Raw genomic sequence first — 27,613 nt, forward strand, 5'->3', positions numbered from 1 at the left:
GAAATAAGAACAGTGTTTATTTCTTTGAAAGGATGAGAGAAGATATTGCATATTTCTTCGAACATAAGACTTAAATCGAAGATGAAAAACAATGACATTTTTAATGTCAAAAGATACTTATTTCATTAATTAAGCTAAAATTCTTAATATTTGTATTGAAAAAAAAAATTAATATTTTCTTTGACTATTTCTAGCCCTGACCTTTTAACCTAGCCTTAACCCAAACCTTGACCCTAAACTTAATTAAGATATAATGAATTAAAAAAATAAAATATTAATGTCATTAGCACTAATAAATAAATAAACTCAATTAAAATAAGTTTTAATTGCAAAACCCATACTTGAGATTTCTTCACACTAGTGATTCTACCATGCAGCACTCAAAATAATTAGTAAAAAAAATAATAAAATATTAAATTAAACAAACTTCTCTTGAAAATTCAAAAATATACACTTCAATTAAAAAATTCTAAAAATATGTAAGCCTACAAATAGAAGCAAAATATAACCACAAGATATGAGAGGATATATGAATGATGCATTTTCACTATTGTTCGTGGCTATAAAAAAAGTATTTCCATATAATACATTATTCATGTATCTAAAAATATATTAATAATTCCTAAATATATACTTGCATGGTCAACAGTCATGTAATCTGTTTGTCTTTTTTTGTGCTTTATAACAAAGCTTTTTAGGTGCAAAAAACTATTGAGCAAAAAAAAATTACATATCTTCTCATTAGTTCCCCATTTATTGACCATAGATAATTCTTCTAGGCCTGTCAGCATTGCTTATAGTTACAGCCTCTAGATCTATTCTTGGTCTAGTAAGTTACAAACTGAGGCATGACCACGTGACACAAAGGAAAGTCCATTAAATTATAATATAAAAACAAATTAAAACAAAAAATTCAATTTAAATAAGTCTAGGTCTATAAATCTAGATATTACGAGATAATAGTTTATTAATAGTAAATTCAGATCTTATTGAATGAAGGGGGAATTTATATAGGCCTACCAGTGTCCGATAATACAATTTTCTTTAACAGGGGGTGTTAGGTTACTGGTAGTAGGCATTTTGATGAAAATTTCAAATGATTTATTTTTTTTATAAAAAATGTACCAATAGTAGCTAGCACACTAGTAAACTAAGCCAATTTAGCAATATTTTAACTTTCTGTGCAAAGTCATTATTACTGAAAAAAATTCCAGTCAGGTCAGCCTGTGTCACCCTCCACTGAACTTGACTGAAAAATAAAATACTTGACCTGTGACCTTCATTAAAACAGAATTTACTGATGTTTTTTTTTTATTAGTATTAAAAATGTGCTTAATCTTACCCAAATAAGTAATAAAAATTAGAACATTTATTTTAATTACTATTGTTAATTTAGATAAACATTTAATAAATCACGAGTTTTTTTAAGGGGGTATGGCACATTGCAATTGGAACTTTATATTTCTGTGTTTTATGACTATGTTTATTATTTATACACAATCAGCATGCTATGCTTTTGAAAATTGATAAAGGGGAAGTATACCAAGTTACAAAATATGCAACCTAACTAATAATTCATAATTTTAGTTTAAAAAATAATAAAAACGATCATCAATGAAGAAAGCGTAAACATTCAATTTTTAGGTATGATAAAAAACAGACATAAATCTAGATATAAATCAGACATAAAACTATCTTGCGCAGCACACATTTTCCGACGCCTTGTTTTCACCAAAAAAGATTATAATAAAATGGCATAAATTATTACCAGTTAATTGTAATGTGTGTTAAATTAATACTTTAAAGTTTATGATTCGCGTAAGCTGGTTTATGATTAAAGCAATACTTCAGTTATTTGATTTAAAAGACAGACAAAGACTAAAAAGTAGAAAATAATTATCATTAAAAAAGTTTTAAAAAACCCGTTTTCTGATTGAACTAAAAAGTAGAAAATAAATGCTATACAATACTATACATCACAATAATGCAAGCGATCACTCTACTATAAGCGATGAAAAAGGTGGGGCGCCATGATTTTCTTACAGTTTCTAATACTTATTACTGTTGACTCTCTACAAGCTCCCTAATAAAAGTCAATAGTATTATCTAATCAATAGTAATATAACTTTTACATCTTATATTAACAATGACCGATAAAAAACTTTTACTTCGGCATAAAACCAACATTTCCATCCATCAAAATGGTTTGGCATTACTTACTTACTAGGTTCCTGTACTTATTCTCTTTTTTTAAAGCCGAAATTTCGTTCCGAAAGTAGCGGTTCGGTACTGCGCGGTTTCCATCGATTTTCGCTATCATCGTTAGGTCGCTTTCAGTATCGAGTATTGTAAACAGCTACTTCTATCAATGAAACATTTAAATGATAAAATTCAACGCATATGATAGTATCGAATATATTTAATTTTTCGATTCTGATGGCGAATTTTTTCAAGTACGCATGAAAAAGTCCGGATAAAGTTTGGATCGCAAGATGGCGGCGAGTCGAAAAGCCTACTAGGCCTACTAGATCTAGATCTAGATCTACATCTAACAACCCAACACACCTATTTTATGGATGAGCCTATTATCGGACATCAGTATCTAAAATCATCCTGAATGAATATTACCGTGCAAGCGCCAGATAATAAAATAACAGCTTAATGGATAAGTTTTTCTGAATTACGCAATCTCAACATCATCTGAAAAACAGCTGCCATCTTTATTTTAAAATGGGCTGTATTTTTCAGAAAACGCCGGTAGGTGGCGCCACAAAGAATGGTCAATATTGCTACACAGAGTAGCCACCCTTGACACTAGGTGGCGACACGCACACCAAGGTTAAACCATTTGTAAACAAACATGTATGCTGATATTTAAATACATAAATAGTATTGTACTATTTACTGGATAGCCTTTCTAGTTATTGTACTCCCATTTTAATTATATAATAATAAAAGTGTATAAGTCTGAAAAATGGCAGCATATTGCGCTGTACCAAAGTGTAGGGGAAAAGGTGGACACCTATTCCCCAAAAATAAAGAACTTCGTTCCAGATGGATCGCATCTATGATCTATCTATCTAGGCCTTCCTATTTCATTTACTATTTATTAATGGCTATTATTAACAGTTTAAAAGCTATTAAAAATTAATTCTGTCTAATACTAATTCAGTAATTCTAATCATTCTAATCTAATACAAATAGTATAGGGCCTATGTGTTATATATATATATATATATATATATATATATATATATATATATATATATATATATAAATATATATATATATATATATATATATTATATATATCATATGTCAGAATCGTAGGCCTTGAACTAAGTGTTGCCTGTACTCTTAGTCTAATCACCAATCGTAGTCTTACATCTCTATCTAGACTACTATTACCACGCTACTCAATAATCTATAGGCCTATACTCTCAAATAAATATTACCATTTTATAGACCCTAGGCCTATTTATTTTAAATTTAATAATAGGTCTTTAATTTTAGATTAGGCATAAATTCTGGTAATTTATTAAGTAGGTCAAATTATCTGATTAGGCATACTGTATTATTCATTATAATCATTCATTATAATCTAGGTCCGCCATTCGATTTCTATTACTTTAGACCTGGCATAATAATAATAACAACACTAATAATTAAGAACGAAGAAGAAGAGAGAAGTAAAAGAGACCTGGCATAAATTTAAAATTACTATTTCTAAATTGAATTAACCATTGCCAGAAAAACTGCTTATATTAATTCTATGATAAAATATTTATTTCAGGCAATCCCTGAATTCTTAAATGTTTGAAAAAGAATGGACAATATCCCCCAAGACACTTGAAGTGGCTAGAAAAAGAAGGCTATTAAAACGAAGAGAAAGGACAGAAACTGCGGAACCCCACCAAGAGGACAACATTACTGTGGTGAAAAGTATCTTGGGAGAAGGATCAACAGTTGAAGACCCAGGAACATCAGAAATGGTCGTGTGCAACCTAGACATTGGGGCTGAAGAAATTGTTGGTGAGTTCTGTGAAGACCCAGGTCCAGAAGTAATAGCTATTGGGTGCAGTAATACCACAGAAGAGGAGACAAATGTATTAGAATCAGTTAAACAACGTTATCTTTCATTTGAAAGGATAAAGGACAATGACAAACTTGTCAATCACTACACTGGCTTGGACAGTACAGCGACTTTTTTACTGTGTTTTGGTCATTAGGGAGAGGGGTTGATAAATTAAATTACATTTATACACAGTCTTGTGAATGTCTGTGTACACATGACCAACTTAATTAGATTAAGGCACCATTACCCTGTAATTGAACTTGCTAGAATGTTTGATATTTCCAATTATACTGTTCAAAATATATTTATTACATGGATTAATTTTTGTGCTGTTCAGTGGGGGGAAATAAATATGTGGCATAAAAGGAGTTCATTTCAAGCAAAAGGGTTCATGTTGAAAGGATTATTGGTATGGCAAAAGTTTACAAAATTTGTAAACAGCCTTTAAATTCAACAGAAAGTAGACTAGCTACTCAAATACTTAAGGTATGTTTTTTTATGTAACTTTAGGAAGAATATTGTATCTCCCAATGCTTCAATTTGTATTTTGTAAAGAACTGCTGTATTATATTAATGAACTTTTTATGTATGTATTGACTCATTTTTTTTCTTTTCAAAATAACTTATGTATCAATGACATTGGCCGTTTTAGGTGCTGTTACTTGTGAAACATTTATCTATTTAATTGAGAATCACAACAAAACAAGTGCAGATAAAATATTAAAATGTACCTCTATTTTGTGTACATCAAATTCAATTAAATTATGTCATCTATATATATCTATATATATAAAAAGCAATGTATGTGTGTGTCTGTCTGTCTGTCTGTGTGTCTTTTATGCATTACCACACCTCTTATCACATCGCCGTGAAACTTTGGGAAGTTGTTGAGAATATACCTGGGGAGGTTTCTGCGAAAAAAAAATATTTCAAATTCGCAGGGGTGGCGCCCCGGCAGGGCGCGATTTGTTTTTCTCTATATACGGTATATAAAAATAAAGTCTATTTTGATTTCACACGCTTCAACCGATAGCCATGAGACTTTGGGGAGCTCATTATAAAACTCTAGGGAAGGGTTCTGTAAAAAAATAATTTTTAATTTCGCAAGGGCGGCGCCACGGGAGGGTCCGATTTTTCTCTATGTGCGGTATATAAAAATAATAAAAGTGAATTGCAGTGACACCGTTCATCCGATAGTCATGAGACTTTGGGGAGTTCATTATAAAACTCTAGAGAAGGGTTCTGTAAAAAATCATTTTTAATTTCGCAAGGGCGGCGCCACGGTAGGGTGCGATTTTTCTCTATATACGGTATATTTTTTAAAAAGTCGATTTTGGTGTGACACCGTTATCCGATAGCCATGAGACTTTGGGGGAGTTGATTACAACAATTCATGGAAGGGTTCTGTAAAAAAAAAAATCCTTTTTAATTTCGCAGTGGAGGCGCCACGGTAGGCTGCAATTTTTCTCTATATACGGTATATTTTTTAAAAAGTCGATTTTGGTGTGACACCGTTATCCGATAGCCATGAGACTTTGGGGGAGTTGATTACAACAATTCATGGAAGGGTTCTGTAAAAAAAAAATCCTTTTTAATTTCGCAGTGGAGGCGCCACGGTAGGCTGCAATTTTTCTCTATATACGGTTTATAAAAATAAAAGTCTATTTCGGTTTCACATCGTTCATCCGTGTACCATGAAACTTTGGGGAGAAGATTAGATCATTCAATGGTAGGGTTCTGCAAAAAAATATTGTTTAATATTGCAAGGGCGGCGCTTTTTTTTTCTCTATACACGGTATATAAAAAATAAAACTCTGATGCTGTTCATCCGAGTGCCATGAAACTTTTGGAAGTAGATGAGAATACTCCCGAGAATATTTCTGCGAAAAAGAAAACTAAAGTTTCTTATGGGCGGCGCCATATAGGGTACAACTTTCGTTAATTCACGGTTTGGCGCCCAGAGTTTTAGAGCGACTATGTAGGCACTTGGTATCCGTTAATCGAGCGTCCTGCACAGCGATTAAGGGGTACTACTATATTCAGCGGCAAAACAACAACAGTCTTCTAAAAATAACTTTGTACCGCGAGGAAATCCTTCTGTACAGTTTCGTCACCTTGCCAAAAGATGAAAAAATAACTTTTTGAATTTGATGAGCCTACTGTAGAGTTTTGCCACTTTGCGAATGATGCAATAAGCATCTACTATTAGACAATCCAGTCAGAAATTGAGATCGAGCATCTAATAATAGACCATTAGTAACACTAGCATATCGCATCAGTCACATTGATGTTTAAAACATGTCAAATTCTTTTTTACGTGTTAAAGAAAAAAAGCCTGTTCATTTGTGTCACTTTAGCGAATGACGAAATCTGCATCTTTATTGTTAGTTTTAAGGAGCCAGGGGTCGTATGCCGCGCCTATGCGGTAGTGTAATCGGGGGGTGGGGGCCCTGAGAGCGCCCTTCTACGTCTCTGACACAGAGGCGGTCACCGAAGTGTGTTCTACCATATTATTTCGGTGAGTGATTAATGTACACTCAAGGTTTTTATGCGGTAGTGTAGGTAAACCCGTGTCCTGATATTTATGATCCAAGAACAGGCATTGTTTACATTTAAATAACTCATTTTTAGTAAAGAAGTTCACGCGTCTAAGAACATATAATTATAATTGATAACGCGTTGGTGAAATCCTAATATATTTCGTCAAACTTTCTTCTATCCCAGCGGCAACGCGCGGGGGTCGGGTACGCTAGTATATATATATATATATATATATATATATATATATATATATATATATATATAAAACAATGTCTGTGTGTCTGTTTGTCCTTTATGCATTACTATACCTCTCATTAAATCGCGGTGAAACTTTGGGAACTTGTTGAGAATATTCCTAGGGAGGTTTCTGCGAAAAAAAAAAATTCGAATTTTTATTTTGACACCATTCATCTGATCGCTATCAAACTTTGGTGAGTTCATTAAAACACTTTAAGGAAGGGTTCTGTAAAAAAAGTCATTTTTAATTTCACAAGGGCGGCGCCACGGGAGGGTGCGATTTTTCTCTACATACCGTTTATAAAAATAATACAAGTGAATTGCAGTGACAACGTTTTCACGTTCGCCATGAAACTTTGGGAAGATGTTGAGAATTTTCCTGTGGAGGTTTCTGCGCTGAAACACTGACGACAGAAACCAGGCTGTTTGTATATAGAACTTTATTCAGCCTCAGCCACCATGATGGAAACAGTAGGAAGTGACGAGACAATAATATATATTTTAACAAGGGATATCACTCAAAATAACATTATAAATATAAGACTAATACAAGAAGAGTGAGTTCCCTTGACTTCACAATTCTCAATATATTAAATCCCTTTACCCTTAGTAAACAACAACACATTTCTCAATAGAACAAATTATTGTATCTTAAAATCACCAAATATATTGCAACATGAACATTATATGATTTGAATCATTTGGTAGATTACACCCTTACAAACAAATGCATAATATGCCACAGCATAATTAAAATACAAAACAATGATGTCAAAGTCCTTTTGACCTTTAAAATCATAGGTCTAACTTATCTGGGACTTTGATTGTCCTGTTTGACCTTCTCAGTGGCTTTTGATTTAGTGACTCAAGATTCTGACTATCTGGATTCTCTATCTCAGGAAGTCTAGGATCTAAATCATTAATTCCAGAATTTACATTTTCTGACTCTAGACTACTTGTTTCACTCATATCAACAGAACTTGGTTGTGGAACAAACTGAGTTGGTGTGAACTGTTCAGATTTGGTGGGATTGACAGATTCACACTTATTATCTGCACAAGTTATTTTTAACTGGTCTGCATGTCTACGGACAACAAGTCCATTTGTTTTTACTTTATAAGACACAGGTCCTGTACATTGAACAATTTGACCTGGTATCCGTTTTTCCCTTCTCCCATAATTTCTCAGATACACATTATCATTAATTGCAAATTCTCTTTCAATGGATGATATGTCATGATTTAATTTTTGTGTATGTTGATGTTGGGAAACAGACCTTTGAACAGTTGGATGTAGTAGGTCAAGATGAGTTTTAATTTTCCTACCACATAACAATTCGCATGGTGCAACACCTGTTGTTATATTAGGAGTTGTGCGGTATTTGGCTAAGAACCTGTTTACTCTTTCTCTGAGAGAAAACTTGTTACCGGTACTCATTTTTACCATAGCGGTTTTGAATATGCCTATCGCTCTTTCAGCCAAACCATTCCCAGCAGGATGATAGGGTGATGTGGTTATATGCTCAATACCATTTGCTACACAAAACAGTTTAAATTCATAAGCAGTCAAACTAGGACCATTATCTGAAACAATTTGATCTGGTAATCCATGAGTTGAAAATATTTCCTTACGTTCTATAATGGTATCATTTGCAGTGATTGTGTTCATGATTTTAACTTCTAACCACTTAGAATGTGAATCAATAACAATTAAGAACATTTTGTTCATGAAGGGTCCTGCGAAAGCTATATGTATACGTTTCCATGGTTCGATTGGCCAATCCCAATTTTGCAAAGGTGCTGTAGCTGGTTGATTTGAATGTTGTGCACATCTTGAACAAAGCTTTACATATTTTTCAATATCAGCACCCATATGTGGCCACCAGAACCACGATCGTGCAAGACTCTTCATTTTGGAAGAACCAAGATGAGTATCAAGTAAAGTTCTTAAAACTTCTTTTTGTAACATTTTGGGGATAATAACTCTTGACCCCCATAGTACACATCCATCTTCTAGACTTAACTCCATTTTTCTTATTTTATATGGCCTAAGTCATCATTCACTGACTCTTCAGGCCAACCATTCTTACAGTACTCATATACTTTTATCAAGCACTCATCTTTTTGTGTTTCTCTTTTAACATCATTCACATTTATATTGGAGTTATCCGTGATAGTGAACAGAACAAATACACCTTCTGGTACATAACTAAGGCTTTGGTTTCTTAAAGGTAAACGACTAAGACTATCTGCACTGTTATCAGATCCAGGTTTGTATATATGCTCAGGCAGGGGTTTGTTTTCCCCAAACAAACCTAGCAATGGCTTATGATCTGTAAAGATGCTGAACTCCCTACCAAACAGAAACTTGTGAAATTTCTTAACACCAAAAATGATGCCTAAGCCTTCCCTATCTAGCTGAGAATAATTTTTCTCAGCCTTGTTCAAAGATCTACTGGCAAAAGCAATGGGTCTGTCACCCTTTTCATCTATGTGGGATAAGACTGCTCCTACACCATCTGGTGAAGCATCACATGTTAAGATAAGTCTTTTCCCTGGGTCATAGTGAGTTAGTAAGGTGTCAGAAGACAAAGCTTCTTTTGCTGCATTAAAAGCAGCATCTTGTTGTATACCCCAGTGCCAAGTTGCATTTATCTGCAGCAGCTTGTACAGTGGTGATAGTTTACCAGACAGATTCCCTATGAACTTTGCATAGTAATTTATCAAGCCCAAAAAAGCTCTTAGTTGTTGGGTATTTTCAGGTTTGGGTGCTTCTTTAATGGCTTTTGTTTTCTCAGGTTGAGGTCTGATGCCTTGCTTGCTTAAAATATAACCAAGAAAACTAATATCTGTCAGCATGAATTGACATTTATCTTTGTTTATCTTTAAACCCTTTTCACCAACTATTTTCAAGACTTTATCAAGTGTTTTAAGATGTTCAGTGTCATTCTTACCAGTTATGTACACATTGTCAAAGTAAACACAAACATTTGGAATATCCTTAAAAATACTCTCCATGACAGCTTGGAAAATTCCAGGGCTAGATGATATACCAAAACATAGTCTTTCATATTGGTAGAGTCTTTTATGTGTGTTTATTGTCGTATAGACTTTTGAATCTGGATGCAGTTCTAGTTGAGTGTAAGCATGACTAAAGTCTAATTCAGTGAATTTGTCTCCTCCTGCCAAATTCAAAGAAATTTCCTCAATATTAGGAATAGGGTACCTATTTTAGTATTTAGCTCTATTTGCTTATTCATTGTAGCTTTATAGTCTCCACAAATTCTCACAGAACCATCCTTCTTTAATACTGGCACAATGGGCGTTGCCCAATCGGAATAGTCTACCTTCTTTATGATGCCATTAAATTCCAATCTACTTAGCTCATTTTCAATTGTATCCCTCATTGCATAAGGTGGAACTCTAGCTTTGCAGTATCTTGGATTTGTGTCTTTAATGCTTATCTTCACCGTTCTATCATTTAGTAATCCTGAATTACCAAAGACACCTTCATTTTCAGATATTACTTTATCTATTGAAGTAAAACTAGAATCTCTTGCCTTGTTCACTGAAAATATACTCCCCCAGTCTAACTTAAGATCAACTAACCAGTTCCTACCTAGTAACGGTGGTCCATTTCCTTCAACCACAATAAGAGGAAGTTTAACACTTTGACCATTATAACTTACATGAACCATACACTCTCCTATCACTGGAACATTGTCACCTGTGTATGTTGTTAGGTACTTGTGACATGGTTGTAGAGGCACTGATCCTCCTGTGACAGCGTCAAAGTCCTTCTTTGTGATGACAGTTAGAGATGCTCCAGTGTCAAGTTGGAAGATAATGCTCTTACCGTTTATACAAACTGGTACATTGATGGGAGCATGTCTTTTTGATTTCACAGAGAACAGGTTGAACTCCGGCTGCAAATCAGTTTGAGAATTTTCACAGATAGAGTGGTTCATTGGTTGGGTTAGGTTGTCTTGGTTAGAGTTAACATAGTGCTGCCTTTGGTTGCGGTACTGTCTTGACTGGCTAGATTTAGCAACAGACGAAGACTTTGCAAAGCAGGCCTTAGCAATGTGACCTTGCTTACTGCACTTATATGTGAGCGGCTGGAGTGTAATATTATTATTTGTAACTTAGTATCGTTTCGTTTCATGTCGTAAATTGTTCGTAGTTTTTAGTTGTGTAGTCCCGTATTATGGCGCCGCTGTCTCACTGTTTATGTCCCTGTTTATAGCTAGTTTGTATATATTTCGTTTATATTGTTGTCATTGTTTATATTAAGTGTCTTTTTATATATTTCTGTTGCATGTTTCGTGGCGTATGGTTTGTTATCCGTGAATTAGGGACTATTTGTTTACGTGTAGTGTGTGAGGTGTGTGGAAGTCGATTTTCGGCTAGTTCGAGTCTGTCTTTTGGTGTGTGGACAGGGAGGGACATTCAGCGGGAATGTCGAGGCCTGTGTGTTAAGTGTTTCTGTAACACATGTATATGGTGTATGGTAACGTAGAGCTATTTTTATACTGTTTTATTATGGTTTCCTTTTAATGGTTTTCTTATTTTATATACGAAGTGACTACATACTATTTAGTCACTTCGACTTTGAGAAATCTCAATGGTTGATGTATCTAGACCACGTGGTAGTATGGTGGTCTGTGTTTAGATTTTAGTCATGGATCTAGAATCTATCTCTAGATTTTACTTACATATTTTATGAGAACCTCTTGATGAGGCTGATTATTGTGTGCACTGAACTAGTAGTTTTATGCTCAGTGACCTGATATTTACGTTTAAGTGTGTTCTTTGTACTACTTTCATTTGAAAGTTCATTTTGTACAATATCCATTTTATTTTCAATTGTGTCAACTTCTTAGTGCCTTGTGTATATCTGTTTTTACATTTTGAATTGATTTGTCTATTTTTCCTCTTTCTAGGACGGTGGTCCGAAATTGGGTGTTTTGTTCCGTTGAGTTCTGTTTCTGTTTTGTATGTCTCCAGTGTTCTGTTTTACCTAAATTCTAGTTTGTTTATAAGCTTGGTTCCATATTTTTTTTGTTAAATAAATTTTATTATATTGTTAAAGTTTTTGTTTTATTTTTAGTAGTTTTATTATTGAGACTAAGGTTAGGTTATTAACCAGTCTGGGTTTAGCCGGACTTGCACTGACCGGACAGTAGTTAGATAAGCCTAGAAGGGTAGATTTTAGGTATCCCCCCCCCCCCTAGCAAGGCTTACATATAGCAAGTTGCTGACTTGAACTTGCATCGATGAGATGCATGGGGACCATTGCATCGATGCCATTTTTGATAATTATTACTAGATTTAGATCTAAGATTTGAACGTGCAGGCTGTTTAGCATAAGTTGAAATGCTCTGATGGGGTTGGTGTTTGTTGACTAACCTGCTGTTTACTGCATGGATCCCTGAGGGCGTTAGAGATCTTGCCGCCTCGGATGACTGCTGGAATGAAGTTGCAAGTTGTATTGCTTTTTCCAATGTTAGATCTGACTCGAGAAGCAACTTTCTTTGAAGATCAGGGCTGTTTACGCCTGTCACAAACTTTTCACATAGTCTGTCAGACAGCGTGTCCCCGAATTCACAAAATTCACTTCGATGACGTAAAGCAGCAACATATTCTGATATTGATTCGTTTGGTTGACGAGTCCTACCGTCAAATCTGGCTCTACACAGGAACTTGGGTGGTGTGGGCGCATGGTGGTCTGTTAGCAGTTTGCTCAGCTCGTTAATTAAAGCTCTTGGTAGCTAGACTAGCTAGTGCGCATAAGTCCTTTAATAGCATAAATTGTTGAGGCCCTATGACTGTTAACAAAACAGCTCTCTTTTTGGCTTCTATCGTCACGTCGTTAGCTTCAAGGTAAAACCTTAACCTATCTAGATAATCATGAATCAAATTCTTTTATTTGGCCATACAGCGCCATTATCCTAGAAATATGCTCTAGCAAGCTTCTTTTTAAGTAAGCAGGTGCTCTTTCTAGTGGATTGATCCCATCCTCGTCGCCAGTTGTAATAGAATGAAACACTGACGACAGAAACCATGCTGTTTGTATATAGAACTTTATTCAGCCTCAGCCACCATGATGGAAACAGCAGGAAGTGACGAGACAATAATATATATATTAACAAGGGATATCACTCAAAATAACATTATAAATATAAGACTAATACAAGAAGAGTGAGTTCCCTTGACTTCACAATTCTCAATATATTACAAAAACATTTTCAAATTCGCAGGGATGTCGCTCCGGCAGGGCGCGATTTTGGTTTCTCTATATACTTTTTATAAAATAAAAGTCTATTTCGGTTTCACACCGTTCATTCGTGTACCATGAAACTTTGGGGAGATGATTAGATCACTCAATGGTAGGGTTCTGCAAAAAAAAATATGTTTTAATATCGCAAGTTTCCTATGGGCGGCGCCATGTAGGGTACAATTTTTGTTAATAACGGTTTGGCGCCCAGAGTTTTAGAGCGACTATGTTGGCACTTAGCATCCGTTAATCGAGCGTCCTGCGTAGCGAGTAAGGGGTACTATTATATTCAGTGGTAAAACTACAATAGGCTTCTAAAAAATAACTTTGTAACGCAAGGAAATCTTGTACAGTTTCGTCACCTTGCGAAAGATGAAAAAAAAATTGTGTCCTTTCAAAACACTAGTTTTAATGCCCCAAAATTCCTCAAAGTTAAGTGTTTTGAACGGACACAAATTTTGAAAATTCATAAAAAACTAGTTTAAAGATATGCACTTAAAATGTTTAGCTGATTGCCCCAAAATATGGAAGAAGATTATGAATTGATTGTTTATTGGGCTTAAAATGTAATATTTTATGAATGGTGGAAAACCTACGAAGGGGTAAATTTTTCAAGATGGCCGCCGTTGTCATAGTTACCAAGATTTTTCCACCAATTTTTTTAGTGGAAATGCCGATGTATCTTAATAAAGCTGTAAAGAAATAACTGTTTTCTAAAGAGTATTAAAAAAGGTTTTTTTTACCGGAGCCTTCCCCCTTAATACTCAATTATTTTAAGGGAAAAAATTGTTTAAAATATGAACCGAAACAAAAAATATTGAAATAAAATAAATATTTTTTTGTTCGCTTTTTACTTTTTCGTATATACGAAGTATAGAGAAAGTATTGTAATCGTGCACAAAAATAACATGAAATTTTGAGTTTTCACCGTTTTACTCCTCAGTCCTTCATCACATCCGGAGTATAGAGGACTTATTTTAATCAGGCAAAAATTATAAATACAAATATATAAACGTTTTGGCGTTTTATGCGTTATCGAGTCGTAAAAACTGGACTTTGCAATTATGTCCGTTGTCTGTGTGTCCGTGTGTAAACACGATAACTTGAGTACCGTTAGAGCTAGGTTGATGAAATTTCATATATAAGTATTTTATCAAAATCGTAGACCCCGATCAACTTTTAAGCTATTTCCGATAACCGAAAGTGGTACTTTATCTACTTTGAATTTTCCAAAAGCCTATAAGTTGCATACTATTTTAGATAGATGCATGAAATTTCACACGTAAGTAAAAGATCTAATTCTCTACCTTCTGTCAAATTTTGAGTAATTTCCAATGACCGGAAGTACTAATTTACTCTATTTCCGATTTCTCAAAAACGCATGTAAATTTATAAAGTACTAATAATATCCCGCACATTTATACACATTTTATTAGGCGTTCACTTGGCGTGGGACGGAGTGGTCTAGCGGTAGAGAGCTGGACTGCTAACCCGTTAGTCTCGAGTTCGAATCCGAGTTCAAGTCAGTAGACCGTCCCTGAGTCCACCCAACTCTGATGGGTACCTAACTCCTGTTAGGGAAAGTAAAGGCAGCTGGGCATAGTGCTGACCACACTATCTCTTCATATGCCGAGGTCACAGAAACAAGTGAACTCTACTTCACTTGCCCCATAGACCGTCAGGTTTGAAAGGGAAACTTTTCACTTGGTGTGCAATTATTTTTTACGCGATTCTATTCTATTATAAAAAGTTTAAGTAATTAAAAATGGATATCAAATATTGTCTATGTCCTGAGTTACCATCCCTCGTAATTTGATATTAGAATATTCGAGAAAGTTTAGGGGAGATCACTACCGGTTTATTTTTTTAATTAATAAAAACTGAAATCATCATTTAGAAACAGAGTTTACAAGCTTTTATTTGACTTGATTGCTCGTGCTTTTTGTGTCATGTCTGGGTCAGAGTTTCTTTCAGGCATCTCTTCTGGGGGGGGGGGAGTGGGAAAATAATGGATTTATATAGAAAACATACTTTTCCAGTGTCCGCTTCCCACCCCCCCCCCCCCCCACTCGGATAGTAAAGGTATGTTTTCTATTAAAATCCATTAATTTCCCCCTTCCAGGTGAAAAAAAGTCTGTAAGAAACACTGGTCTGGGTGAAAACTTTGCTAACATAATTACACCCGAACCGATGTGTTTTAAACTTGAATGTCACTTAGGTTAAGATCTGATAATGCAATGTGCCACGAACTTTGACATAATTAGAGATGTTTCGTTCCTTTTTAAAATTAATTAAACATTCCTATGGCCTACAGTGCACACTTGCTTATAATTTAAGACCTATATATAATAAATATAGGTATTTTTTTAAAAAAAGAAATACGTAAATAGTAACAAAATATATGCGTGCACTAAACAGATGTAAATCTAGATCTAAAACTACATAATGATAAAAAAATTATTAGCTTTAAACATATAATTGCGCCATATTTACACAACTGCTCGTTATATAACTATACGTACACCCTTCTCCCAAGCATAATATACAGCAGCCCATGCTTTATTTTATATAATCTAGTTGGTTCATATAAAATGTGGTGCATTAATTATTTATATATATAATTCTCTTCTGGGAGCCGTTAGAAAACAAGCAGCAAGCGCCTCCTTGCAGTCCCCTCTCTTTCTCTCTATCACTATCACTACCACCCCTATCCCACCCCCACATTGTCTGGTGAGTTGTGGTCACGCTAAATGTTTACAAAGCTAAATGTTTACAAATCGTAGAGTCGTAGAGCCGGGTTTCTATTAGGGGCAGATAATTTAGTTCCATTTTAAACTTACAGGAGGTAACTAAGAAATAACTATTAGGAGGCTGCTTTCACGGGGGGGGGGGGGGGGGGGATGTAGGGTCGGGGTTAGGGGAAAGGGGGGGGTTAGTGTTTTAAAGCAAATATTTTCAGTGGCAGCATTGGTACTGTCGAATTCACATATTATGAATTACTGAAAAGTAAAATAATAATCATTAAAAATGTTTTAAAAAACCCACGTTTTCTGATTAAACTAAAAAGTAGAAAATAAATACTATACATCACAATAATGCAAGCGATCACTCTGCTATAAGCGATGAAAAACGTGGGGCGCCGAAGTAAAAGTTATATTACTATTGATTAGATAATACTATTGACTTTTATTAGGGAGCTTGTAGAGAGTCAACAGTATTAGAAACTGTAAGAAAATCACGGCGCCCCACGTTTTTCATCGCTTATAGTAGAGTGATCGCTTGCATTATTGTGATGTATAGTATTTATTTTCTACTTTTTAGTTCAATCAGAAAACGTGGGTTTTTTTTAAACTTTTTTAATGATTATTATTTTCTACTTTTTAGTCTTTGTGTGTTTGTTTGCATTGAAATCTTGCCATCGATTTTATCTTTTCACTTTTTTTTGGGTAAACGAAGACAACTCGTTAAAAGACAACTCGTAAAAAACGAGAGACCCTTTCTTCTTCGGTCTCAATCGCAAGTGAATGATTGTCAGAGGTTAGTTGATAGCGGTTAGGACGAGGGCTGGTTACTGACTAGAACACATAGATTTGAACCCGTGTCGAGTGGGATAGCAATCGTGTGCCCAACCACTCGACCATATCGTCTCCCCCAAACTGGCCACCAGTGGTAATAGTTACCTCCTGTAAGTTTAAAGTCGGTTCAAACTAAATTATCTGCCCCTAAGCCTGTCGCGATGTGGGATCGTTCGCTTCACTGCGCGCGGCAAGAGAGAGGCGAGCTACGCGTCGCTCGTTTTTTTTCTAATGGCTCGCAGAGGAGAATTATATATATAGATTATATAGCGGTCTAAAATGCTCAATAAAATGTTTCCATTGATCAATTTAGTAATAATAACAATTGAATATTCTATGGTCATCCAAAAGAAAGCTTCCCTGAAAATTTCAGCGCGCTAGCTAACTGGGAAGTGCCAGAAATTTCGATCGCAAGATTTGATTGGAAAGACAAACAGAGAAAGCAAGTTAAAGAAAACGTGGGAAAATAAAACAACTAAATAGCGGCGTATGATACGCTGCGGGTCGGCTCGTTATGTTTAAAGCTGAAATTGGAATTCTCCGAGCAAGTTTAAACTTAGAAATCTTTTTTTAAATTTTTTAAATAAAATATAATTAGTAAAAGGAAAAGAAGGAAAATATGTAAGGGATTCTAAGTGATGTCGTACTTCTAGCTTGAGGGGTGGGGCGGTGGGGAAATCCTAATTTGAAATTGACGATTTGTAAAATATTACACTTAAAATATCTGTTGGTGTTGTGTTAGGGTAAGGGTTAGGTTACTGATGGTTTTGATTATAAACATTGTTTAGTAAATTTTAAGTATGGGTTGGTTTTGCTTTCAACATTGTATAAGGGGGTCGTCCATAAATGACGTCACACTCGAAGGGTGTTATAAGGCAGTTGAAGGTTAGATAGAAATAGGTTAGAATGGTCTAGAATTAGGGGAGAGTGCGTGTGTGAGTTAAGTTTACCCTAGAGTATTGTTAACCCCGGTGTGTTTATATATTATTATCCCAAGGCGGTCAAGGTCGAATGCGGTATAAAAGCTGGAGTGAACGGTTGTAAAGAGTTAGTTGGTAGCGGTTAGTTGAACTAAACCCGGACGCAACAGAGGGGGGACCGTAATGATGAGGGGGAGGGGGGGGGGGGGTTCAGATGGTTTGACGTGACTATAAAAAAGCAATTGTAGAAAACGAGTTTTAGCCGTTATTTCGCCTTTTAGAAAACGGTTTAAATAAATTGTAATAGGAATTGATAAAAATGCTCTATGTTAAAAGAGTTCAAGTCTAAAACGTTGTTATCTTTGTCCATGTGTCTGTCCTTTTCCTGTCTCCATGTTGAGAGAAGATGAAGATTAAAGCTTTGAAAGTAGTAAAAATTTAAATAAAGTGCTTTGGTCTAAGGCTCAATACCATAGCTAGATCGGGTGTCACCCAAATAACGATGTGTATCTTTAGTCTGTTAATAATACAGTTGGAACTTGCATAATATTATTTTTGTTTCATCACAAATGCATTTAGTGCATCTCTACATCTGACCAGGTCAAAAAACATAATAACTATAATGTATATACCCTATGGGTTGCTAGGCTTGAAGAAAAATATGTACTACTTTGTTTTTACCTTAGCACTTTGAAACCATTTATAATTCTTTAAATGTGTGATCAATATGATTAAGCTTCTTTTAAGTATATTAAATAGACTCTAGTTCTTTTTCATTTAACTTTTTTTGAAAATAAGTATCAATACGTTTTAACAATATTTAAACAGTATTTAACTACAGGCCGTAAACTGACGCCTTTGAATTGTCTCTTAGTCAATAGACCTGTTTTATTTTCCGGCCCAAAACCCTTGTTGAGTGTTCATTTTGCCTGGTTGTAATAAATTGTTTTATTCTGTAAACTAACCTCAAAGAGTGTAGCCTAGTCATCGGACTTTTATGCTATTATAAAGCAAACTAAGTGTTGTTATGGTAATGGTATAAACTTATATAATAGTAATAGTCTGGATTGTGCACTTTTTGTAGTCTATTTATAGAAATTTTTGACACAACCATCATTTTTTGGAGAAAACAACTCAAGACTGCAGGATAGTCATTCATTTTTTTTTTATTTTACTTATTGTTGGTAAAAAAAAATAATTAGTAAAACAAGTGTTTGAAATTAGAAATGTTTCCCTAACAAGCATAAGTTGACTGACACTGACCATCACATACCTGGCACGTACAGGCTTTGGAGCATCACAAGAGAGAAAAACATACCCCAGCATCCAAAACACATTGGCCTCATTGGAATTTTAACATGCAGGAAGTGTTGATAAAAAAATAACAATAACAATAAAAAAAAAACAATTTAGCTATTTTATTTTATGAAATTTTCATGTTATAATTTCTAATGATTCACTACATTAGATTTAGAATTTTCATTAAGCCCTACGATGTTTGTTTTTTAAATAGTAAAGAATACAAAATTAAATAATGATTAATCAACAATAACTATGTTGAAACTAAGATACCAAAATGTAACAATTGCAGCTTAAGTCTTTCTTTTCTTCAAATTGATAATTTTTATGCTGTTTTAAAAAATTTCAAAGTTTATTTATAAAATTGTTATGTGTGGTTAATATCTAAATTCTATAGCTCATGTGAATATGTGAAGAAAATTATTCTGTACTCTTGTTAAACACATTGCATGTAGCGAGGTGTCTGAGGTTTGGCATAAAGTTCATATTGAGAAGGCGTGCAGAATGATAAAATCTATAGGCTTATATAACATATTACAAATGCATTTAATTTAACTGAATAAAAAACATTCATCTATCAAAAGTAAGGAAGTGACCATAAGCCTTAGCAATGGTTGGACCAACTTGAAACTTAAGGTTAGTTCCATAAGACATGTAAATGAGGGGGAGGAAGGAGGAGGGATTCTTAAATGGGATGAATAAAATAATGTCAAACAATTAAAGTAGAAGTTTTAAATTTATTTTCACCAAATAAGTTTGTATAGAAAGTTATTTGCATCATTTTACTGATCGGAACAGAAACTTGAGTACAAAGCAAGCATTTGTAAATGGAACAATAATGAGCATCTTGTTTATACATCTTTATGCTATTAATTGATTTGAGATTCTATACCTCTCAATATAAGGTGTTTACAAAAAATATTTTGTCTGTTCAGAAGTTTTGATGTCACTGTACCTGTTGGCCAGATGCCACGGTGACTGCTGGCCTGATGTCATTGTACTTGTCTAATGCAGGTTGTTTTACCTGTCAACCTGATATTCTGTCATGTTGCTGTATGTCTGACTGAGTTGTTTGTTAGTAGTGTAAAAGTTTCAAGTTAAAAATTGTTTAACAGTAGGACCTACATATATTGTAAACATCTTGTAAATGTAAATGAATTAATTGAACTTCATGTTTTATTTTAGTTAGCTTCTGGTATTGTTAATAATGTGTGTAATTGGTTTGAGCATAATTAGTTCACTTCCTTGTCCCAATGAATGTTCATTGTCAATTTTATATAATTTGAAAAGAATGGGCAAATTAACTGTGTGGCCTGAACAAAACCATGCTGGTATAAAAAGAAAACCCTGGGTTTCTAAAGTTATAGCTAACTTCTCCTAATATACACATTTACAAATAACACGAAAAGAAGAAGGCTACATAAAGAAAAATTGTACACATGCAGCTTACATAATAGAATACAATTTCTTTTTAGAGTATGTATAATAATTGACATGGTATACTCTTTGACATAAGAACCTTTTTATAATACAAATATAAAATTTAATAAACAATGGCGCACTATTGGATGACCACTAGTTAAAGTTATGTGAAGAGAAAAAAAAACCAGATATTAAATAATAATTTGCTCTAGTATTAATTATTTATGTTAAAAATGACATTAAATTGGTTTTTAGTCATGATGAATTTCCTGGCTTACCTCTAGAATGAATTTTTATATGTATTTAAATAAGATGATTGACAAAATCTTTCGTGACAAACATCAACATTTATGTGGCTTATCTCCTGAATGAACTTTGACAAAATCTTTTCTGACAAATACCAGACTAATGTGGCTTGTCTCTTGAATGAATTTTTCAAGAGAACTCAAATAATAGCTTTAAGAAAATCTTGTATACATACATATGGCTTATAACTTGTAACAACACATAGATCATAACAAATTATTCTTCTAAGTCAACTTTTTGTGATAAATATCACATTCATGTGGCCTCTAACTTTAATGAATTTTTTGCGTGTGAAGATAAACAAGAAATTTGAGAAAACCTTTTATGACAAACATCACATTCATGTGTCATTTCTCCTGAATGAATCTTTTTATGTTTTCTTAAATTAGAACTTTGAGAAAACCTTTTATGACAAACATCACATTCATGTGGCTTATCTCCAGAATGAACATTTTTGTGAGTTTCTCTTCTCACTAAACTTTTTATGACAAACATCACATTCATGTGGCCTTTCTCCTGAGTTTTTTTTATATGTTCTTAAATTAAAATTTAGAGAAAACATTCTATGACAAACATCACATTCATATGATTTATCTCCTGAATGAACCTTTTTATGTGTTTTTAAAGTAGAACTTTTAGAAAACCTTTTATGACAAACATCACATTCATGTGGCCTTTCTCCTGAATGAACCTTTTTATGTGTTTTTAAACTAGAATTTTGAGAAAACTTTTTATGACAAACATCACATTCATATGACTTACCTCCTGAATGAAGCTTTTTATGTCTTCTTAAATAAGTACTTTGAGAAAACCTTTTATGACAAACATCACATTCATGTGGCCTTTCTCCTAAATGAACCTTTTTATGTGTTCTTAAATAAGTACTTTGAGAAAACCTTTTATGACAAACATCACATTCATGTGGCCTTTCTCCTGAATGAACCTTTTTATGCGTTTTTAAACTAGAATTTTGAGAAAACTTTTTATGACAAACATCACATTCATGCGGTCTTTCTCCTGAATGAACCTTTTTATGTCTTTTTAAACCAGAACTTTGAGAAAACCTTTTATGACAAATATTACATTCATATGGCTTATCTCCTGAATGAACATTTTTGTGTTGTAATAAATGTATCTTCTGACTAAATTTTTTATGACAAACATCACATTCATGTGGCTTATCTCCTGAATGCACTATTTTATGTGTAGTTAAACTAGAATTTTGAGAAAACTTTTTGTGACAAACATCACATTCATATGGCTTTTCTCCTGAATGAACATATTTGTGATGTGATAAATTTATCTTAAGTAAAAAACGTTTTTGACAAACATCACATTCATGTAGCCTATCTCCTAAATGAACTTTTTTATGTGCTATTAAATTAGATTTATATGCAAACTGTTTAAGGCAAACATCACATTCATGTGGCCTTTCTCCTGAATGAGCCATTTTATGTAAATTTAAACTACAACTTCGAGAAAACCTTTTATGACAAACATCACATTCATGTGGCTTATCTCCTGAATGCATTTTCACATGTGTATATAAGCTACATCGATGAGAGAACCTTTTATTACAAACATCACATATGTATGGCTTATTTCTTGAGAGCACTTTTTTATTTTTACTGAAATTACAACTTTGAGAAAGATTCTCATGGTCACCATCATATTCAACTTGCTCATTTCCTTCTTGACCTGTTTTATGTTTTCTTAAGTTAGAACTTTGAGAAAACCTTTTGTGTTTGACACTAGAAACAATCTGATATCTTTTGTCTCTAGAAAACTGGAGATTTTCTTTAACTTGAAGTTCAAGCCTTTTTTGTTGTTTATCCTCAAAAAATAAAAATCCTGTCAATAAATCTGGATTTGAATCTTTACTACTTGATAAAGTTGTGACTTCTGATTTGTTATCTTCAGATGTTGATAATGTTGATACAGCAGGCTTTTTATCTTTACAAATTAAAAACCTAGTTGTAACATCAGGTTTAACATCTTGCAAGTTTATAAATGTTTTGTTGGGTGTAAATTTATCAAAAGATGAAAAAATTGAAAATTCTGTTTCTGTGTCTTTAGAAGATGAAAATTCTGTTGTAGTATAGGGTTTAACATCTTGAGAAGCTGTGAATGTCACGTTGGGTTTTGCATCAACAATAGATGAAAATGTTGTTAATTCTGTTTTTATGTCTTTAGAAGATGAAAATATTGTGGATAGATCTGGTTTCAAATCTTCAGAGTTTAAAAACTCTGTTAATTTGTGTGACTGTCCATCTACAATAGATAACATTGCAGCTAAATGTTCTGTTTCCTCTTCCATTCTTGACTGCTTTTTTGTAAATCAGCTGATGATTAAAAATGTTATAAATGTTAAATTGAAAAGTGGTGATTATAAAGTCAGAATAAAGTATTATTATTAAAATGGCAAAATTAATGGCACAAGGTCTGTTAATCTTTTCACTCAGTCTGATGTGATCTAAAAACAGATTGCCAGTGATGCGAAGGCTATCATTAGATTAGGACTGCATATTAATATTCTTTAAATATTCTTAACCCTTTGAGCCCGGGTCTCCCTGGCCTAATTTCTCCCATTTCCTGAGCTCCCAGGCCCAAAACTATTTTCACTTACCTGTTTCTAGCTTTGCCTATAACTTTTGTATTGTTTGAGATAATCAAACCACATCTGATATCAAGGCTCAGTATCAAACAACAATTCAGCAAGATTCTGAAATCCAGTAATTCCTAAAAATATATTTGAATGGCCACCGGTCATGTGATCTGTTTGTCTTTATTGTGATTTATAACAAGGCTTTTTAGGTGCACAAACAATTGAGCAAAAAAAATTAAACATATTTTCTCATTAGTTCCCCATTAATCAACCATAAATGATTCTTCTAGGCCTATAAGTACTATAAGTTATAAAAAAATGTTGCTGCCACAAAATATAGTCTAAATTTGGTGACTTTTCCAATGTCATTGTCCGCTTGGAACATGTTTGTAAAAAAAAAAAAAATTCTGCCTAATGTTAAAGCCAGTTTACCGGCTTGTCTGGCTCAAACGGCTAAAAAACACAAATTTGTAATCTAGTACTGCTTACTTTGGCTAACAATTGAGGAATTACCAAATTTGCTTAGATCCTCTCACATCCAGTCGAGGTTATATACATTGTCACTTGGTTGACAAAAATAAGAACAGTGTTTATTTTATTGAAAAGATGAGAGAAGATATTGCTTATTTCTTCAAACATAAGACTAACTTGGCAGATGAAAAACAATAACACATTTTAAAATATACTTATTTCATTAATTCAGCTAAAATTCTTGATATTTGTATTGAAAAAAAATTAATATTATTTTCTTAGACTATTTCTAGCCCTGAACTTTTACCTATCAATTAAACCCTAAATCCATCCCATGACCCTAAACTTAAATAAGATATAGTGCATTGTAGAAATAAAATATTAATATCATTAGCACTAAGAACAAAAAAAAAACTCAAAACAGGTTTCAAGTGCAAAACCCATACTTGATATTTCTTCACAAAAGCGATTCTACCATGCAGTCCTCGAAATAATTAGTAAACATATTAATAATATATTAAATTAAACTAACCTCTTGGAAATTCTAAAATATACACTTCAATTAAAAAATTCTAAAAATATGTAAGCCTACAAATAGAAGCAAAATATAACCATAAGATGTGAGAGGATATAAGAATGATGCATTTTCTCTATTGTTGGTGGCTATAAAATAAGTATTTCCATATAATACATTATTCATGTATCTAAAAAAAAATCCAGTCATTCCTAAAAATATATTTGAATGGCCACCGGTCATGTGATCTGTTTGTCTTTATTGTGATTTATAACAAGGCTTTTTAGGTACACAAACAATTGAGCAAAAAAAATAAAACATATTTTGTCATTAGTTCCCCATTTATCAACCATAAATGATTCTTCTAGGCCTATAAGTACTATAAGTTATTAAAAAAATGTTGCTGCCACAAAATATAGTCTACATTTAGTGACTTTTCCAATGTCATGTCGGCTTGGAACATGTTTGTAAAAAAAAAAAATTCTGTATTTCAATTATTTACATTTAACTCTTGCACATAGCAATCGTTTTTCAAGGTAGAGACTAAATAGTAAAGGCCAAGGCTATTCCCAGCTGGTTAGGCATAGCACTATTTGGATTATTTCAAGCAGACTAGGAATAGTACCCAAGGCTATTCACAGTCAGCTGTCATTTTTGCTATATATGACTGGGAATGGGCCTAATATTTTAAGATAACAAAAGCATTTATTGTGACTGGGGAATGAAGTATAAATTATGAGAGCAGTTCAATTTTACAAGCTTTTATTTAACTCACTTCCTCTGTCGTCAGTTTGTCGACAGTCTGTCTAGATAGAAACGCAGGAGTGAAAATTCGGACAGTTCTACTTGACCAACACGATTCACAGTTGGCACGTGGGTCAAGACATGAAGACAATGCAATCTGAAACTAAATTTGACTTAATTGGATGCCTAATTAATTTTTTATTAATTAATTAAAATTTGGACCGAATTAGCAGGCATGTCTAGCCAACCACACCACACGCGTCATCACCTTCAATAGCTTCAATGGCTGCGTTCAAAAACCATTGCGCGCCTACTGAACGTGATGTTCAGTAGGCGCGCAATGGTTTTTAGTCATGTAACTCTATTGTAAATAAAACATGTAAAGTACTGAAAACAAAATTCATAAAAAACGTTTTAATAACAAGCTTTTATGTAATGATGCACTAAAAAGTAGAAAATAAATTATAGACTACTATTTAAATAACTATAAAGAAAAGCGTGGGTGTCTTCCTTAACATTAGTAAAGGTATCCAATAGATACTAAAGTGACCCACGCTTTTCTTTATAGTTATTTAAATAGTAGTCTATAATTTATTTTCTACTTTTTAGTGCATCATTACATAAAAGCTTGTTATTAAAACGTTTTTTATGAATTTTGTTTTTTTATTATGTTATAGTTTTAAAAAACAAAATTATTATTAGTTAAGCCTTTGGGTTATATCAGCTGCATAGTACATAGGTCTTAGTCTCAGTGATCAATTATACACTCTAACTAAATCTATACTAATCAATCAGGGTTTTCTAAATTGAAAATATAAAACCCTATCATTAACAATTGCAAAAAATACAATTTGGACAACAGGTGGTCTACATCACATGCCATCAATAAAAAAGCATTTGATGGGTTCAAACCCACACTATCATGCTCATTCGACCACACTGCTTCATGAACATTTGGGGGTTTTTAACATTATAAAACAAAAGTCATGATGGTGAATAGCCTTAATACGGCTATTCCAAGTTCAACAGTTGTCTGGAGATAGACACTTTGAATAGTAAATAGATTAGATCAACATAAAAATATTAAATCAATACTAACCCTATCACTGACTGTCAGTGATAGTCTTTCAAGCAAGAAACAATTTAAAAATTGTTTCCTTTAATTTTATCATGATTTGTGAGCAGATCTAGAATAGATCTAGATGCTTCATAGTACAGTGTTAATAAATTCAAAGAAATTAAAATTTTGTAAAAGTATTGAAAATATTGGAGTTGTAATAAAGGAGAGATAGCGAGCATTGGCTGTGTTTATACTAGTAACATCCGCTAGATCTATTCTAGATCTAGTAAGATACAAACCGAGGCAAGACCATGTGACGCAGAAGGAAAGTCCATTAAATTATAATATAAAAACATTTTAAAACAAAAAATTCAATTTAAATAGGCCTAGAGCTATAAATCTAGATATTACTAGTTTACTAGATAATAGTTTATTAACAGTAAATTCAGTTCTAATTGAATGAAGGGAGACCTTATAATATATACCAGTGTCTGAGAATAGAATCTTCTTTAAAAGGGGGGTGTTAGGTTACTGGTAGTGGTTGTTATCTAAATACACACATTGCTGGCTGATGGCAATGCTAACCCTGTCCTTAACCCTAGCCCCAACCCTAGTTACTATGAGTAGTTAGTTAGTCCTACCATACGCCATACACGCCTAACATTTCTAATCATAAAAATAATTAAAATAATAGCCTAATAAAATTAGGGTAATCTATCGTTTAGGTATGTAAAATCGCCCGTGGCTAGTAATGGGAAAAACAGGTGACTCCTTAAATTTTATTAATTATTTCATATTTTGTCGAGGATTTATTTTTTGAAAAATACAAAAATGTTTCCTTTTTTCATTTATGTAGAGATCTACCTGTTTTTAAACAATTGAATTAGCCTAAAACTTTTCAGTAGCATAATAAATGAAGACTAGCGATGTTTCCATCAGATGCAACCATGCTCATTTACTATAGCAGCCATCTTGCTTAAGTTTTTTTTTGTAAACTTATAGCGCGAGATTCAGGGGAAGCCACTCTATTTTACAAATGGCTGCTGTTTATAAAGCAAATCTTGCTGGTAAAGACTGCTGTTCAAAGTTAATTTCTGGCCTATTTATTTTAAATTACTAAAAATTAGTCGAGATTACAATACTAAATACTAGGTTGAATTATGGATTTTTTAAAATAAAATATTCTGTTATTTCAAATACACCATTAAGTTCCTTACCCCTTAAGAGAACATTTGACACCACATTTAAATATCTAGCTTATTCGGTTGACGAGAAAAGAGAGAATTTGAAAATTTAGCTAGAATGGAAAATGAACGACAAAACAAGAATCTTGCTCCTGGACCGGCATAACATGACGCCGTGGACTTGTGTGCACGAGCTTTTAATTCCCGCCATGGTAATTGCGTCAGCTTAGGTCATTTACTCACCGGAAAATAACAAAAACCAACTGGTTGATAATAAAACTAGATCTAGTTATTTTATTATTTATTAAATTCTACTCTACGTGTTATTCATAACATTTTAAGAAATAATGAACACCTACATAAATCAAACGACCATAATAAATA

The 27,613-nt window shown here is 33.4% G+C and overlaps 3 protein-coding genes across 7 annotated transcripts in view; all 3 read right to left on the reverse strand.

Moving 5' to 3' along the window:
- LOC131943378 (zinc finger protein OZF) overlaps positions 1–27,613 on the reverse strand; it is a 105,538-nt gene that overhangs the window by 58,573 nt on the left and 19,352 nt on the right. The gene's annotated exons all lie outside the window — the stretch shown is intronic.
- LOC131943376 (zinc finger protein 271) overlaps positions 1–27,613 on the reverse strand; it is a 51,136-nt gene that overhangs the window by 4,302 nt on the left and 19,221 nt on the right. The gene's annotated exons all lie outside the window — the stretch shown is intronic.
- LOC131943377 (zinc finger protein 883-like) lies at positions 18,790–23,380 on the reverse strand. The gene is made up of 2 exons (XM_059303463.1): positions 23,278–23,380; positions 18,790–22,993 (listed from the first exon to the last, which is right to left on the reverse strand). Exon 2 carries the CDS (start codon positions 22,966–22,968, stop codon positions 21,085–21,087), a length of 1,884 nt encoding a protein of 627 aa, XP_059159446.1. The 5' UTR covers positions 22,969–22,993; positions 23,278–23,380; the 3' UTR covers positions 18,790–21,084.

Source organism: Physella acuta, unplaced genomic scaffold, assembly GCF_028476545.2.
Source record: "Physella acuta isolate Inbredline_101_S28 unplaced genomic scaffold, ASM2847654v3 ptg000454l, whole genome shotgun sequence".
Lineage (NCBI taxonomy): Eukaryota > Metazoa > Mollusca > Gastropoda > Physidae > Physella > Physella acuta.

Coding starts and splice junctions, on each gene's coding strand:
- LOC131943377 (XM_059303463.1), bottom strand. CDS start 22,968: ATGGAAGAGGAAACAGAACATTTAGCTGCAATGTTATCTATTGTAGAT.